The 18,795-nt window shown below is 43.3% G+C and overlaps 1 protein-coding gene across 1 annotated transcript in view; it reads left to right on the top strand.

The window, feature by feature from the left end:
* The first annotated feature begins 12,913 nt into the window (after positions 1-12,913).
* The window catches only part of CACNB4 (calcium voltage-gated channel auxiliary subunit beta 4), a 202,420-nt gene continuing 196,538 nt past the window's right edge, over positions 12,914-18,795 (top strand). The window contains exon 1 of the mRNA XM_030209207.1: positions 12,914-12,974. Within this exon, the coding sequence (XP_030065067.1) occupies positions 12,930-12,974 (45 nt within the window). The 5' untranslated portion in view covers positions 12,914-12,929. The remainder of the gene's footprint in view (positions 12,975-18,795) is intronic.

Genomic DNA, 18,795 nt, shown 5'->3' on the forward strand with positions numbered 1-18,795 from the left:
GTCAAAGATCACAAGGTGCAAAAGTAAGAGAAGCGGGATTTGAACTCTGGTTTTGAGACTGTTCTAAATAGGAGTCATTGGTATATATTCTGGCAAAAGGGAGGGGGCAGGAGGGTACAAAGGAAGAAGGGGACCCAACTTAATTCAATTCAGCTCATGTGTACCGCTGATATCCCCTTTCCAAGGTTCAGTGAGCTTTACATTCTAGGTGAAACAAAAGCAGATAGTGTTAGTGTGAGGTATGAGAAACATTAGAGACCATTGGTGTAATGCATGAGACTAAAAACATTAAAGGAAAGGATAATGGATGATACTAGGAAGTAGAAGTCATGTTGGATTATTATGAAGCAGTCTTTGGGAAGAGAAAGATTTTTAGCATCATCCTGAAGTTGAGGCTACTCCTAAGGTGGACAATTTCCAGCTGTGGAAGCTCCAACTGAAATTCACTTGGAGGTACTTAATTTCAACATGAGCCTTCTTTGGGACAGAGATCTACCAAATGTACCCAAATTTTTAACTTTCCTTGAGTTTGGAGCTGACATTTTGAAACCTGAGCCAGACTGGGCAGCAGTGGAGGACTATTCCAACCCAGCCCACTAGCCCACCATGGATGGTCACCAGGTAAATCCCAGGGGTTCTCTGGGGGGTCAGGGATGGGGGTGAATCGGTCAGGAATAGGGTGATGGGGTTTCATTGGAGGCTGCCTAGTTGGGGGGTCTTGCAGTATGTATGGGCATCTGGAGAAGGATTTGACTGTTGAGAGGGGGGCATCTTTAATTGCAGGGAGCATCGGGAGAAGGATCTGACTGTCGGGAGGTGATCAGGTAGACCAGATCATTGGTGTAGAACAAGGCAGCAGCACTATCTGACTACCGATAGCTGTGCCATACCTACTGCCTCCTCTGGAAGTGGTGGTATTTGCAGTGGTGCTATGGGCAGTCGTGACAGCTAGTATGCAGTCATGACCCATGCGCTAGCTATAACTCTGCTTCACTCATGTCACACTTACTCTCTGTCCCTTTCATTGAGCAGCTAGTGTGGAATTTTTACATTACTTCACTTCTTATATTCTGCATCTTCCCTTAGAGTTCAGTGCAGGTCACAACTGTGAATTAACATCCATTAGACTAATCTCTCTATATAATAATTGGTCAAGCTGTGTCCCTGGATGGCTGGCTCGCTGGGTTCGTATCCGTATGCTAATGAGCTTACGTCAGCTTGCCTCCAGTGTTCCTTTCCCTCTGTGTCCCGCCCTCATGGAAAGACGAAATGATGTCAAAGGAGGGTGGGACACTGAGAGGGAAGGCAAGGGAAGGCTGGAGGCGACGCGAGCTGAGCCTTCCGCCGCTGCGACCTCAGGTATGGAGGGGAGGGGAGAATCGCTCAACATGGAGGAGAGGGCAGGGGAGAGAGACGAGAAAATGCTTAGATGACAGCCTTCCTAGGGCCCATTTCATTTGTTCCGAAACGGGCTTTTTTGCTTGTATTAAATAATACAGAAGAAAATTTAACAACTCTTTCCATTATGATAAAAACTCCTTAAAAAGAAAAGTTTTTAATGCTTTCTTAAAATCAGGGAAATTCTGTATTTTTCTGAACTGTAAATGAAGTGAATTCCATAGCAAAGGGTCTCGAGACGTAAGACTGGTTGTTTTAACGTGCGTTAGCCTTTAGCACTGGTTTGTGCTAGCATTTAATACTTGCTAAAAGTAGCTGCGTAGTAAACATACCCCCTTAGACAGAGAATTTCTGAACTTAATTAAAAGCAGCTTTGTTTATAGAGGTATTTTCTGGCCAGTTTTAATCTATTGTTAAGCTTGACCTGTGGTTTTAGTGGATAATAAGCAGGATGTTAATGGATAATTTATGAAGTTGGCAATATGTATGTTTTTTTTAAATGTTTAGTCTATCTGTATTGTGTTATTGATTTTATTATTGCTTTATTTTTATATATGTAATATTGTACTCCGCCTCGAAAATTTGTGATAGCGTGGAATAAAAATGTTTTATCTAAATAAATAAAGCTGTCAGGATCATAATAAAAAGCCTGTTTTCCTTGCATTGAGTTTGGATTGAGGCTGATGGAGGTAAAGAGTCATCATTTTCCTTTTGGATATATGAGTACAGCATTTGATTTTATTGATTATTTATTGCAAATTTAACACTAGGGGCCCTGTTTACTAAACTATGCTATATGTAAGCTAGCATTTTTAGCGTGCACTAATGCTAGAGACACCCATAGTGCGCCTTAGTAAACAGAGCCCTAGAGTTCAGTCTTGATTTTTTAAGAGGTTAAGTTATATTTATGTGAATGTTCCTATCAAAAAGGGATGGATCTCTAAAATATTTACAGACAAGATTGCTTTCTGGAATGCTTTTTCACATATATGTGTGTGGTAACATTGATGACTTTGACTCAAGACCTAGGTTTTAGTTCTTTGCAGATGGCATTCAGATAAAGAAAACCCATAAGATCAATTATGGGTGGATAATATTGGCATTGCTGCAGTAGTGCCTATATATATTTTGTTATGGTGAAGGGATAAAAGAAAAATGGGTGGTGGCTGGGGAGATATATACTCAGTAAGAAGATAATTTAATTATTTTGCAATGGGAGTCTTATAAAGACTTAGGAATTAAAATCCATGACATTTTGATGTAATTTAATTGATTAATTAACAAATTAATTAGCAAAAAAGGGTAAACAAAATAAGAAGGGATTACGGGGAGGGATGTTAAGGTTTATTAAGGCATCCAAATTAGAGCAGAAAGAATACTGACTTCAAAGGGTATGTAAATTTTGGTTTGTTTTTTAAGGTTGGGGGTGGAGCAAAAGAGCACGAGAACATCAGGAAAATTGGCAGTCTCCGGGCTGAGGAGAATTGAAGGGCAACAAGGAGGAAAGCTAGTTGAGGGAACTGAAGCAAGAAATTTCATCCCACCCAATCGCTCTCAAAATTTAGAAGAGTGAGGGTTGGGATTGGGATCTTGGGTAATTTTGTAGTTGGGATGTTAAAAGGGGTAGTTTAAGTCACAGCTGCGGTAATTTAAATGAGAATTTTTCAAGCAGCCTTCATTTAAGGACAATGAATTTGCTGGCTATATGGATTTTACAGTGTAATCTGCTTGTGTGCGAAAACGTCAGAAGCAGAAGTGAGGCCTTGACGTCACCGCAGGTCTCACTTTACAAGGTGGTTCATGGAGTATTAATACATTTGAAGGAATAAATATGTGCAGCTAGGTCGGCACCGACTAGCTATATAAAAGGTAATAAGAAAAGTGAAGGTTGCATTGAAATATTGATGATAATAATTTTATTTGTGTTGGTTATGAATTTTTGATTGGTTAATAAAGCTGTGGCCAAAATTATTTTTCCAATTTATTATAAGGTTGTCATAGTATTCTTTGTTCTTGTGTGTGTCAGGAACGGATGCAATGCAAGTGCCAATGTTATTGCTTATATTGATTCGGCATAGACTGAAGATCTACAGACTCATTATGGGGCCATTTTACTAAAAATGTGTTAAGCCCTAACATGACCTTAACGCATGAGAAAAGGCCTACTGCAAAATTTTTTAGCATATTTTGTGGTACTTTGCCTGTCAGTAGGAGTGGAGAAGTAATCAATTCAAACTTCTCTTATTGACCTATAAGTGCATTCACTCTGCCGCTCCCCAGTACCTCTCCACTCTTGTCTCTCCCTACGCCCCCCTCGGGTACTCCGTTCTGTTGATAAATCTCTCTTATCTGTCCCCTTCTCCTCTTCTGCTAATTCCAGACTCCGTTCCTTTTATCTTGCTGCACCTCACACCTGGAATAAACTTCCCGAGCCTGTACGTCTAGCCCCCTCTTTGGCTGTTTTCAAGTCCAAACTTAAAGCCCACCTCTTTACCACTGCTTTTGACTCCTAACCACTGCTCACTTGCCCTGTCCTTTTTATCCTCACCTCTTTATTCCCTTACCCTTAACTGTTCTGTCTGTCTTATCTAGATTGTAAGCTTTTTGAGCAGGGACTGTCTTTTTGTATATGGTGTACAGCGCAGCGTATGCCTTGTAGCGCTATAGAAATGATAAGTAGTAGTAGTAGAAGTAGCCTAGTGGTTAGAGCATCAGGCTTGACACCCAGGAGTGCCTGGTTCATAATCCCACTGCTGCTGCTCCATGTGATCTTGGTCAAGTCACTTTTAAGGGATCTTTTACTAAGCCACAGTAGCGTTTTAAAGTTTGTGGTGGAAATCAGCAGGTGGTAAACGCAGAGACGTCCATTATATAAGCATATTTCTAGTTGTATGTAATTGTACATAAAGCATAAAGTTTAATTTAGAAAGATTTTAAAAACATAAAAACAAGTCAAAAAAGCTTGGTCTTGTGAAAAAGCAACATTAGAATAAACCACATAAAACAGCGGCGCTAATGCAGAGTAAAAAAAATCTGAACCGTATCGCTAAAATGAAAGTGATCAATAAAAAAAGTGTTTAACAGAATAAAAGTGGTCATTTACTTAGCAATACAAATGGCATAATTTTAAAACGAGCTAAAAAGCAATACCAGTATAACATGACTTAAAAAATATGTACTATCAAAAAAGTGAAAATTAAACCAAGACTATTATGAAGCCGACTGACATTAGACACAATGTAAACTATTATGAAGCTAACCTTTTTAGACGATCATATCCTTGTCTACATAATCTCTAGCCCGAGTTGGAATCAATTTTACCTCTCGTCTTCCAGGGCTGACTGTTTATTTAATATACCGTTTCTTAATTTGAAAGTCTCTTTTTATATTAACTCGTAACAACTCAGAACTGCACATCTGGTTCTATGATTGATCAAGTTACAAGCAATATGGCAATCTGAGACCAGGGAAAACTTGTTAAAACAGCTGATTGTCTTCTCATGTGGTTCATAATGAATATCCCTATTCCTAATCCATTTTCTGTTTTGGTGTGCTTAACTTCTTCTAGCAGACCAAAATGAAAGTACAAAGGGGGCTGAAAAGGTGCCAGGTTAGCATTGTACTTAGGGGCCCTTTTACTAAACCGCGTAGGCACCTAGATGCACCCAACGTGCGCCGATTTGGAACTACTGCCCAGCTACTGCGTGGACTGGGCAGTAATTTCATTTTTTACGCGCTTCTAGTACGTGTGCTGTAAAATTTGTGGCGCATGGCGCTAAACGGGTGATAATCAGCAGTGTACGAGCGCTGATGATTACCGCCCAGTTAACACGTGAGACTTTACTGCTAACTCAATGGGTGGCAGTAAGGCCTCAGGCCTAAAATGGATGTGCGCCAATTTTTATTTTGCCACATGTCCATTTTCAGCCCAAAAAAGGCCTTTTTTTTGCAAGTGCGGTGAAAAATGGATCTGCGCATGTCCAATACACGCCACTTTCCAGCGCACCTTAGTAAAAGGACCCCGAGTTGGTAAGGAGCAATGACTAAGGGAAAAGGTGTACAACCCCGATTCTTGAAGACAATTCTGGTTCCAGGCTCTCCAAAGTTAATATTCAACAAGCATATTTTCAGATTTTTATTTGTATTTACTCTATTTTTGTGTATATAGCCTGCAGCTGTGCATAACCTGCACCCATGTACAACCTGTGGGAAAGCACTGGTTTTGTATGTAAAACTATAGATAACCCACATGCAGCCATTTATTACCCACAATTCCAATAAATTTGAACATTTGATTCTGTAATATAAACTCTGAATAATTGGAGACCGTTTTACGAAGCTGTGGTAAAAAGTGTCTTGCGCTAGTTTTGTCACGTGAAATTAACAGGCGCTGGGCCATTTTTTACCGTGATGGGAAAAAGGCCTTTTGTTAAATAGAAACATAGAAACATGATGGTAGATAAAGGCCATATGACCCATCCAGTCTGCCCATCCTCTGTAACCCCTAATTCTTCCTGTTCCTAAGCGATCCCACATGCTTATCCCGTGCCTTTTTAAATTCTGGAACAGTCCTCGACTCCACCACCTCCACTGGGAGGCCATTCCACGCCTCCACCACCCTTTCTGTGAAATAATACTTCCTTAGGTTACTCCTAAGCCTATTCCCTCTTAACTTTGTCATATGCCCCCTCATTCCAGAGCTCTCCTTCATTTGAAAAAGGCTCTCTTCCTGTACATAAATGCCCTTGAGATATTTAAACGTTTCTATCATGTCTCTTCTCTCCCTCCTCTCTTCCAGCGTATACATGTTGAGGTTCATAAGCCTGTCCTTATAATTTTTGCATTCAAGACCGCTTACTAATTTCGTAGCTGCCCTCTGGACTGACTCCACCCTGTTTATATCTTTCCGTAGGTGCGGTCTCTAGAACTGCACGCAGTACTCCAAATGAGGCCTCACCAGAGACTTATACAACGGCACTATCACCTCCTTTTTCCAGACACAATCACCCCCAAGTCCCGCTCTTCCTTTGCACACTGAAGCATTACACCCCCTATACTGTACCGTTCCCTCGGATTTTTGCGACCCAAGTGCATGACCCTGCATTTTTGGGGATTAAACCTTAGTTGCCAAATATCGGTCCATTCCTCTAGCTTCACTAGGTCCTTCCTCATGTCATTCACACCCTCCAGGGTGTCCACCCTGTTGCAGAGTTTAGTATCATCCGCAAAGAGACAAACCTTACCACAGCCCTTCCGCAATATCGCTCAAAAAGACGTTAAAAAGAGCCGGCCCTAGGATTGATCCCTGCGGTACTCCACTGACAACCTCCTTTTCCTCAGAGCAAGCTCCATTTACCACCACCCTCTGTCTCCTACCAACCAATTTTTAACCCAATCCGTTACTCTAGGTCCTGCTGGTCATTGGGGCAGCAAATAGCTATGCACTAATATTAAAATTAGCACGCGGCTATTTACTGCCTAAGCCCTTACCGCCACCTATTTATAAGGCGGTAAGGGCTCTCTTGTGTGGTAAGCAGGCATCACGCGGCAACAGGTGGGCCTGGGTGGGCCAGGGCCCACCCACTTAGGGCTCAGGCCCACCCAAGGGTAGCACAGGTTTAACGGTAGCTGGTGGGGATCCCAAGCTCTGCCAGCTGAAGTCTTCCTCTTGATGATAACGAAAACACTACTCTCCACAATACCGGCATCTATGCATGCTCAGTTTTCAGCGCATGCCTGCTGCAGACTGCCAAGGTGGAAAGAAGCGTTTTCCTGCTAGCTGAGATATTTTTTTGGTGGTGGGGGGGGGGGGGGAACACTTGGTGTCCACCCGCTTCTTGCCTTGGCCCACCTAATATCTGTTGTCTGGCTACGCCCCTGCTGCGTGCGCTAACTTCAGAACTACTGCTGGGCACCCACGCTACCCCAGCGGTAGGGTTGATGTGGCGCATGCTACCCCCGCAGTAGCCCTTCCATGGCATAGTAAAAAGGGTTCCTTGGTTAGTTAAGGTGTTGTTTGAAACTTGAAAATAAACTACAGTAGAAATGAAATCACAGTAAAATTAAATCATATCATCATCATAACTTATTTAATTCACCACATTACGGAAGCTAACCTTAACATTAAGGTGTTCTTAACCATTATTTTGTGTGTAATATCATGTATTGCCGGCACTTGTGTATACCCTGTGCCTCTTGCAGCAAAATGTAGAATTGTGTGTTTCCTGTGGGGTACGTATGCAAAACTTTATGATATTTTATTTCGTAGGATTTATTATCCACCCTTTTGAAGAAATTAACCCAAGGTGGTATACAGCAATAAGTCAAACATGGGCAATAAATAATTGCAGCGGTAAAAGTATTCAAATAAAACTACATAGTATGGCATATTATGCTACATTACAATGTCAACACAATCCTCAAAACATTTTAATAGACAGCACAGAGTGCAAGCAAATGTGGAAAGCATAGTTAAGATAGAGTAAGTGGCATTAGAAAACAAGGGGACTAATTTATCGAGTTGCGTTTGAAGTCAGAAAGGTGCATGAATATGATCTCAGCTAGTGTAGGAGTGGATAAGGAAGTCCCAGTGGCGTAGGAAGGGGGGGGCGGTAGGGCGGTCCGCCCCGGGTGCACGCCGCTGGGGGGTGTCGGCGCCTCGCTGGTTCCTTGCTCTCTCTGCCCCAGAACAGGTTACTTCCTGTTCTGGGGCAGAGAGAGCAAGGAACCAGCGAGGCGCCGACACCCCCCCAGCGGCGTGCTCTCGGCGGATTGGCCCTCCCACCCGCCCCTCACCGCCTTCCAGGTATGTTCTCGCGGGCGGGCGGGCGGGCGGGCGGGCGGGCGGGCGGGGGGTGTTGCGCTACGGAGGGGGGAGGGTGCGTCGCGCTGCACCCGGGGGGGGGGTGCGCAGCGGCAACCCACTCCGGGTGTCAGCTGCCCTCGCAACGCCACTGGGAAGTCCTGTAACAGTAAGTGCTGTATACTACTAATTACTACTACTTATCATTTCTATATCGCTATTAGACATACACAGCGCTGTACACTTGAACATGAAGAGACAGTCCCTGCTCGACAGAGCTTACAATCTAATGCGATGGCTTGCAGGTCATAGTTGTATGTGAGAAGTTTTAGCGAGACTCACATTTAGACACAAAAGAACAGGTGGGGATGTGTGCTAACCCCCCCACCTTCATTGGCTGCAGTTTTCTGTGCATGTAATTTGAATTCATTAAACTTAAATATGTGTTGAAGTGAAGCAGTGAGGGACTGTCAGGTGATGAAGTGCCTGCACACCATTGGGAATGGTCAATACGATTTATCCAGGCAGAAACCCCTCTTGGCCAGTTAAATTATTTGAATATCGGGCCTCCATAAGTCTCCCCTCTAATCCCCTTCTCCAGTGCCCAGCATCTCCACCTCTCTCTCTTCTCCCAGGCCAACATCTCCACCTCTCTCCCCCTTCCAGTCTAGCCACTTTTACCTTTCTTTCTTATCTCACTCTTAATTCAGCCATCTCGACCTCTCCCACCCTCGTGGCAACAGGAGGTGTACGTCAAAATGGCTAGGGTCTGGCAGAGACACTCGGTGGTCTTGAGGGGAGGGTCTTCATCAAGTCACTGTACTTCTTAATGGTGACACTGGAAGGAAGGAGCTGCAAATGGAGGTTTGAGGGGAGGGGCTGACTCCAGGGAGGTGGTGGCAAGAGGGGGGAGATGCTGGACCATGTGAGGGCAGGCAGGCGGGGCATTGCCAAATAACAATATGGCAGCTCTGTACCCATTACTAACATCAGATACAGAAAATTGCCAGAGGAACGAGTTGGGGGACGGGGGTCTGACTGTTAATCTTATTCCTGGTCTGTATTGCATTACTCCCACCCTCCTGTGTTGCACCCTTTTCTTCTACTGAAATCTCACATGTTAGCACTTTTTGATTGCTCTGGCTGTTTCAGTTCCTTTTTGTGGTGCTTCTTGGCTTTTGTGGCTCCTTTCTGAATCTCCTCTTTCTCTTTCTGCATTAGCCTTTCTTCTCATGTTCCTTTCCATTTCTCCTCTGTCTCTTTCTCTTTCTACCTCAGTTCTTTTAAGGTATTATCACTTGCGTGCTTTGCTTTTCTTTTCCAAATAAAGGTCTTAAAAATTAGCATTAGTTGCTTTTTGCAACTTTTTCTTTAATAGTATTCTTCTTACTTCAGGTTTCAGTGTGCTGTCAGCAGAAGCATAGCCAGGTTTTGATGTCAGGGGAAGCAGACCTTTTGTAAAATAGGTGTCAGTGAGAAGCTGCAGATCTGATCCATACACGTGCTATTTTATTCAAAATATGTTTGGGGAAGAGGCCACTCCCTCTGTACCCCACCTAGCAAGACCTCTGGTTCTCAGTGGTGTGAGCATGATGGAGATCGTTGAGGGCCCCTTTTACTGAGCCACGTAGGTGCCTACGTGTGCCCAATGCGTGCCAAATTGGAGTTACCACCCAGTTACCGTGTGGCCCTTGCGGTAATTTCAATTTTGGCGTGCGGCTGCTACACGCGCCTGGAAATTATTTTCTGGTGCGCGTAGCGGACGCGCGCCAAGTGGCATCTGACGCACATTGGTCATTACCGCCCAAATTCTTTACCGCTAGGTCTATGGCTGGTGGTAAGGTCTCAGACCCCAAACGAACGCGCGGCAATTTTGATTTTGCCGCATGTTCATTTTCAGTCAAAAAAAAGGCCTTTTTTACAGGTGCACTGAAAAATGATCCTGCGCATGCCCAAAACCTGCGCCTACACTACCGCAGGCTATTTTTCAGCGCGCCTTTGTAAAAGGACCCCTGAAAGTCTAGTACAAGGACTGACAAATTGCCTCCCAGTTACTATTAGGCTTCAGTAGTGGAAACGCCCAGATTTTATTTTATTTTTGTTACATTTGTACCCCGCGTTTTCCCACTCATGGCAGGCTCAATGTGGCTTACATGGGGCAATGGAGGGTTAAGTGACTTGCCCAGAGTCACAAGGAGCTGCCTGTGCCTGAAGTGGGAATCGAACTCAGTTCCTCAGGACCAAAGTCCACCACCCTAACCACTAGGCCACTCCTCCACTGAATGCTTCTCCCATAAATAAACCTAGCACAAACCCTACCTTTATTTTGTTCAACTCCTGGGGATAAAGCACAGGTAACACTGGTTAATAAACCTTTGTAAATGTAAGGAATGTACCGTCAAAGCGCTATGGCAATAACGGAATTGTTACTGGTGGTGGCTGGGCAAGATGTGTTGCTGCCTGAAACTGGGCAACTTGTTGGTACGAGGATCTAATTTCTGCAGTTAGCGTGGCCGTGTCCCCCATAGGGATTCAATCAGCTGCAAAGGGGTGGGCTAGAGAATCAGAACAATGGAACAGGATTCTCTGCAAAACTGTGAGACTCACTGTTAGGACATGAATTGAGGTTGAAGGGGGGCAGACTCAGGAGTAATGTCAGGAAGTGTTTTTTCATGGAGAGGGTGATGGAGATGAAAACAATAATGGAATTCAAACGTGTGGGATAAACACACAGGAATCCTGTTTAGAAGGAGTGGATCCACGGAATCTTAGCGGAGATTGACTGGCGACGCTAGTAATTGGGAAGCAAAACCGGTGCTGGGCAGACTTCTACGGTCTGTGCCCTGAGAATGGCAAGGAGAAATCAAACTCGAGTATACATATAAAGTATCGCATATCAAGTAAAATGAGTTTATCTTGTTGGGCAGACTGGATGAACCGTACAAGTCTTTATCTGCCGTCACTTACTATGTTACTATGTTAAAGTACTTAGGGCTGGGTGTGGCTCAGGTTAGGCCAGGTACATGACAAGAAATATTCAAAAGTCAAAGTCTGAGATCTGGAGTTTGTAGATAGTAGGAGTGGAAATCGGGTAGGAGCAGGGCTTCATGTGTCTTTAACCGGAGTCAGGGATGTGGGCCCTGAAGCTTCAAGAGACACTGCAGCTATAGCTAAAATACCTACTATACCTGAATGTAAATTGCAGTGAGATGCAATTTAAAAAAAGGCATAAGCATTCATTTACATTTACAGGGGATTCTGGGTGGCTGGTGGTATTTATGTGAGGGGTCTCACAGCCCCCTGCTGTTGGCCCTACCTCTGTATCTCCCCCTAGACTACCCCGAGCACTGGTAGGCCTGGTGACAGGCCTGTGTGTGTTGAATTAAGAATGACAAATTATATGCTTTATATACCTAGGATGTCGCAGAACCAAACAGGACAGCAACAAGAACAGACATGAATAAGAAGCAGAACCCCACAAGCAGGGGTGTAGCCAGACAACAGATTTTGGGTGGGCCTAGGCAAGACATAGGTGGGCACCAAGTGTTCTCTTCCCCCCTCCCCCCCACCAAAAATATATCTCAGTTGGCAGGAAAATGCTTCTTTCCACCATGGCAGTCTGCAGCAGGCATGCACTGAAAACTGAGCATGCACAGGTGCCGGTATCATGGAGAGTTGCGTTTTCGTTACCATCAGAGGGAAGTCTTCAGCTGGCAGAGCTTAAGATCCCCACCAGCTACCGCTAAATTTGTGCTATTGTTGGGTGGGCCTGAGCTCTAAGTGGGTGGGCCCTGGCCCACCCCGGCCCACCTGTGGCTATGCCACTGCACACAAGTAGCCAGCCTTCTACGGTTGGAAGCTGGGATGAAGACCAGAATAATAGGGTAGAGTAGAAGGACTAATTGTGTTTATCTTCTGCCTTTTATGTTAATTAATATTTATTTCACTTACTTTGTGCTTAGATTGATAAGACATACCGGCTCTGAGGTTTTTAACGACTCACATTAGAACATTTTAATGTCAGTAGGGAAAAGATTTGCAAGGGAACACTATTTTCTGAGGGTAGGGGGATGGGATCAAGGGAACATGCCCCCCCCCTTTTTTTTTTACATAGCTAGAAAGTTTGTCTTAAATTTACAGTGTTCGGGTATTTTATTGTAGAGAGCTTATTCCTGTGCTGTGGATTTCATTTTCTTGAAGAGAAAGCTTAATATTACAAAAGGACAAAATGTTTTCAACAGTGACATTTCTACAGAGACTTTCTTCATTTTATTATAAGGGAATTTTGGCCTGTTTGTATGTGCGTGTGTGTTATGTGTGTGTGAGAGAGAGAGAGAGGAGGAGGAAACCAGGGAAGGCTCGTTGCAGTGTACAGTATAAACCTTCTACTCAATCTACTATCTAAGAGAACTGCATTTCCAGCTGACTGAAGAAGCGCCGTTCAGCCAATCCCAGAGCGTTCCTCTGAGCTCTGTCATCAGTTCTTGGTTGGGGAAAGGCTTTACTTTTATGCTCTGTATTTGGAAGGCTGATAAGATGCCAGGTCTGGACTGCCTCTAGGGATAACCTTCCCCCTATAATGTGAATGAACAGCATCTTGACTGGAGAATTCACAGCAAATTGACACGGCAGGCTCAGCTCTTTGGTGCAGGCCTCTTCTGCCCGCAGCTGTGGTTGTGGTAGCAGTTTCATTTCTGCACCGAGCAGTGCTTTGGATTATTAGACCTCCATGTATGACAATTTGTACCTGCATGGATTTGAAGATTCGGAGGCGGTGAGTGCTTTCTTGGGTAACATTTATGTGAAAGACTGGCAGAATACAGAGAAAGACGGGGAGCTGACCCTCGGCATTGTTTTGCATGTGTGTGCAGCTTGCTGCTTGGTAATGTATACAGTTTAGAGCCATCTGAAATAATCCTCCATTATACAATGTCTTGTAATACTCAAACATTTAGGTGTTTTATGGAAAGCTGGGTATGCTGCTGTGTGCTACAATCTGCAGTTTACACGGAGGACTTTTTACTCTGATACGGCAGTGAGTTCCTAAGCTATAATAGAAATCTATAGGCTGAGGAAAATCTGGGTTTTTAATATTGCAGTCTAGCTGAGAAATGTTTTAGTATATAAAGCCGATTTATGACAGCCATGAGATGGAAGTTCCAAAAGCCAGCATCAGTGCAATATGCTTTCTGGCCAAATGATCAGTACATGCTTTGGCTCCCTTGTTGAGGAAATCAGATGCAAGTTTGGATGTTAATGACCTGTTTTTCCAGCCTTATAATACTACATTGTAATGCTGATGGCGTGTCATGAATGCATAATTTTGTTTTATACTGCTGAATTGTCATTTGCTCTTCTAAAAACAATCACACACTGCATTTCATGCCCATGTTCCAGGACTTAAAATGGGTTTGTGAAAAACCCTTAAACCTAGTCGCTAAGATAGGCTATTTTCACTGATACTGCCTTCACCTTTAGCTACTTATGTGGTGTTAGCTGGTCTTTAGAGGACTAGCAGCTGATTTTTCTCTGTGATTAAGAAACCTGTGAGACAGAAGGGGTTGGTGGGGAATGATTTCATTCCCATGTGAGAATTTTTTTTTTGACTCCTATACAGTATTAACATACTAGCCGTTCAACCCGTAAAAACGGGCTAGTATAGGAGGGGGGGGGGGGTTGAAAGGCCCCCACCCCGCCGCTGAGTTTGCTGCTGCCGCTCCCCCTCCGAGTTCATCTCCCCCCCCCCAGAGCCGTCGCCACCCACCTTCCACCCGGTCGTACTGCTGAGCTGCCGTGGCCTTCCTTCTTCTCTGCCTGTGTCCCGCCCTCGTGTGATGTAACGTCGTCGAGGGTGGGACACAGGCAGAGAAGAAGAAGGAAGGCCGACGGCAACTCAGCAGAGCTGTGTGCTGCGTGCCCTCGCTGTTTCAATAGCGGAGCGAGGGCCCGACCGGGTGGAAGGTGGGTGGCGGCAGCGACTCCGGGTGGGGGGAGCATTAGCGACGATGGTGTCCCTCGCAAATGCGCAGTAGAGACCCTCTCTGTTCTGCCCTCGTCATCACGTATTGACGCGGGGGCGGGGCAGAGAGGGTCTCTACTGCGCATTTGCGAGTGAGTATGACACTCGCCATTTATATATATTGATGTGAACAGTATATACGTCAATGCAGATTCATATAACTAATGATCTGAATTTCCACAGGGGAAATAAGATTCCATGCCAGTTCAGATAAGACATTCTTCCTCTTCTGGCAGTAAGCTCTTATCAAGCTCCAAACTCTGATTATAAAAGTGTAAGCTGTCTACATGTTGTTTAACTCTCTACAAGATAGTGGCTGGCATATATATGTCAAATTAAATGATTGTAATGCACATTACTAATTTAGTACATGATTAAATGAAGCATGTCTTATTGAAACGCACAAACGAGAATGTAATTGAATAAAACTGTTTCCTGAGTTAATAATATTCAAAACAATTTCCTTCCTCTTTCTTTACTTTTGAATCATTTCGTATTCAGTTCTTCTAAATTTCTTTCTACATTTACCCTATAATATTTAATGTGGGGTACTGAGTCTGGGTATACAAATACTACAGGAATAGTACTGTGTTGTAATTGTAAAGTGCTTCATGAAATGTACTCAGCAGCTCTATAGGTCATGGTCTAATATGTAAGGCCTGCTGTTCTTAAGGACTATGTTTTAATTCTAAACGCATTTTGCTTTGAAGGGGAGTCATTATAGCCATAAAGAAGTGTTTTCATTCACAGAGGGTGTGGGCAGCTTTGTACAGCAGCAGAGGCCTTTCAGGAAGGCAGATTAGCAATGAACTGACCTGCTGCTGAGGTGACCAGTTTGAGGGGCAGTAGTTTTCTGTTACTGGGCTTTGCTGCTGGTGACTGCAGGCCAGCACCGAAAAGGTTGATGTTGCCTAAATAAGTAAATCTAAAGAACCATTCAGTAAACATCAAAATCCGTTTGGCAGAACAAAATTTAAGCTGTCAAAGAATCCATTATTATTTGGGTTAATTGCATACCCATCGATGTTTTGGTGAGCTGTTTCCAGAATGTTTAATTTAACGTAGCTGATTATTTTTTATAATAAAAAGAACTGAACAATGCACTGCAATAAATACACAAAGAGAGCTTTAAAGTGAATGCATAAACCAGGGCCCATGCAGCCTAAACAATCCACTAAAAATAGCAAAGCTCTTGAAGTAATAGGTCCTCTGCAATCATGCATGGGTTGAAAATATGGTTTGGGTACAGCTGTGTGTGTGTGTGTGCTTTTAAAAGGAGGCATCTTAGGACTTACTGCTGGATAAAGATCAAATGGTTTGACAGGGAAAATACTGCATTCAGGTGGAAAATACAGCAGTGTAGAACGAAATAATCATTCTTTTAAGAATCAGACAGTACTTTTTTGTTTTGCGTGTGCCCTGGGAATTATTTTATAAACTGATTAGAATATAGAAAGTATGTGATAACAATAATTCTATTTTTCTAATGTTTTCTCATATTTATTCATGAACCAATTTTTTTTCAACAAGGTCACCTAAGAAGGCTTGATCGAAGATGTTCCCTTAATGCTTTAACAGCATGATTAGAATTGATTTAATGGTGGTTTGCGCAAACTTACTCATCAGTGCTTAAATACATTATTTAAATGCAGTCAGCAAGTCATTATCATTTTTACAGGAACACAGCGGCAGTAGGATTTCCGATCAAGTCGGTTTCCATGCAGATCTTTACTGATTTGTTCTTGTTGAAAGTTTTTAGCAGCTTGCTGGCTTTGAGGTGCTTGAGGCGAATGCATAATGTTACCGGTATTAGCACTTTGAACTTCTGATCTGAGAACAGTGGAGGTGTCATAGTACATTTTGTGATGCACCCCATGCCATCACTGGTATTAAAGCTGCAGGCATCAATTTTGATATGTTGTTGAGTTCTGTAAATGCATGAAGATAAGAACGTGACATGTGACACTTGAGTTAGCATGCAGTCCTCAAAATCTGTTCTGTCAGTTTTTATTGAGGGGAGTTCACTTTTTCAATCGTTAGCCTGTTATTGGTCAGTGTTCCAAAACTGTTTTAGAAAATTTAGGGCCCTGTTTACTAAGCCTTGCTAGAGGCACGTTAGTGCTTTTAGCGCGCGCTAAAAACGCTAGCGCACGTTAGTAATTGTAAACTGCTTTGATTGCGATTTGTGGCTCTGGGCAAGTCACTTAACCCTCCATTGCCCCAGGTACAAATAAGTACCTGTATACAATATGTAAGCCGCATTGAGCCTGCCATGAGTGGGAAAGCACGGGGTACAAATGTAACAAAAATAAAAATAAAAAAATAAACAGGGCCCTTAGGGTGAAAATTAAAATGTGAGCAAAAATGGGTTAATCCTTAAAAATGAGTTTATGAAAAACCAGTGAAACCTGATGTTTTGGGGTGGTTCTTGAAAGGAAAATAAAAGCTGGATCTAAGAGGAGATACACTGTTTTGTGATGCATTCAGGAGTATTAAAAGTATACCCTTCTAGTGCACTTTTTAAATAAACGGCAGAGTGTTTAGCTTCAAAAAAAGGTTTCCACTTTTCTTTTCCAATCTTACTAACAGTGATGATTAATGTTAAGTGGGTGATGTACTGACATGAAGCTGTAGGAGGAAGACACCTATCTGCTTTAGAAAACTGAGAAGTATTCATATGGGGAGAAGTGCATTCTTTGCTTGTAAGGGACAGCTGCAAAGCGGTGAATATAACCACATGGTTATTAAAAAAAATGCAAGTCTTTGAGAAGAATGTGGTTCTGTCCTCAGGTGGATGAGGCTGACAAGGGATGCAGCAGAGCTGGAGAACTAATGGTGACGTTAAAATACTTAAAAGTGGAGATAAAAAAAGCACTCAAAAGGGAGAACATCAGAATGCCCCCTTGGTGGGGAACAAGCAGAATAAGAGGGGAAGCAAAGAGGGTCCAGAAATTAGACTTTATGAATTCAATAGCTGAGGAACACTGAACATACTGCACCCTGACAGCTATCAGAAGAGAATCTGTGGGAGACAATATTGCTCGGGTGATAGAAACAAAAAATGAATCTTTCCACTCTACTTTTTCTTCAGGCCTTTGAGGGAGGTGGGTGGAATTCTCAATATGGTAAAATGTTTCAAGATTCTTCTCAGGAGAACTAACATTCAAAATTTCATTTCTGCGTTATCCAATCCGAAAGTGGTCTGTCTGATAGCACACAGACTGAGGTGCCCACTTTGGAAGACAACATACTCGTTAAGGAGCAAGTTAATTTCTAAGGATATGCAGACATAACAATTTTGTTTTGTTTAGTTGTTTTCTTTGTTTGCAGGCTTTTAAAAATTTGTTTTATTTTTATAAATATTCGTTTTAGGCAGTTTTGTTAATTGTGGCTGTGGGTACTGCCTAAACAGACAACCCTCCCCTACAACCCCCAAGAGCATCACATGACCTACTTCAACCCTCTTCAATCCTCCTCGGTACCTGCATTATTTATGTCACTTGATATACCACCCTTCTAGTATAAACCAATCAAAGCAGTTTACAATTGAAGTCCAGCACTTGCCATAACAATTTAAAGAGACATGAAAGCCACAAAATGGTTGACAGTCTAAGACTAATCATCAAACACCTAGTAATTTAGAAAGACAGGCAGTGTATCTATCATTCCCCACCCTCCAGGTATAAGCATCACTACTTGCCCCCACTAAAGCAGTAGCTGATTCCCCTCCCCCCCCCCCAGTACTTACCATAGATATTTGTGGTATAGTGTCAGGGCTGGAGTTATTTCCCTTCATTCCCAGCCTCATTGCTGCCTAGGTTCAAAATGACACTAGAGGTCAAGCTGCCAAATAAGGATCATATTTGAAATCTCTAGTACCAGAGTCTTTGGAGTCAACTTCTGATTATGGAAGCTGAATTCAGGAATGGAGGATACCTTGAGGTCAGGTTTGGAACCACAGAAACGGGGTCTCTGGAGGAGGGGGGGAATCTCTGATGCAGACCCTTTGACATGGTTCTGCATAATAATTAAGCAATGGGGTCAAATCTCTCTATATAAAAAGCAACACCAACGTTCTATGAAGCCTCCAGCCGGAAGTGTGAAGGGGGTGAGATATCCGGTTTCCCTATGAGTGTCTGCCCCGCCCTCTCTGTAACACAGTCAGTGAAGGAAAACAGCAGAGCACGAAATCAAATCGCTGGCTCTGTAACAGTGAAGGACTCAGAGGGGGGAGGGGAGAGAGGCCAGAGGGCAGGGACACACACACTCCCACATGCACACAGAAGAAAACATTGCTAGCCCCTGTTTCATTTGCATCAGAAACGGGGCTTTTTTACTAGTGACATACATATAAAGGGTCTTGAAGGAACGTAAGGAAGTTTGTTCACTGGCTGACCTTTTCAATGATTCTCTAGAGTCTGGAGTGGTCCCAGCGGACTGGAGAAGGGCAGATATGGTCCCAGGAAAACACTCTGATACCTGAAAACAGTCCCAGGGCACTCAGTTTAATTATTATGCAGAACCATGTCAAAGGATTTGCTAAAATCTAAGGACAACATGTCTAGTGCTCTCCCTC

The sequence above is a fragment of the Microcaecilia unicolor genome, chromosome 7 (genome assembly GCF_901765095.1).
Source record: "Microcaecilia unicolor chromosome 7, aMicUni1.1, whole genome shotgun sequence".
Classification (NCBI taxonomy): Eukaryota; Metazoa; Chordata; class Amphibia; order Gymnophiona; family Siphonopidae; genus Microcaecilia; species Microcaecilia unicolor.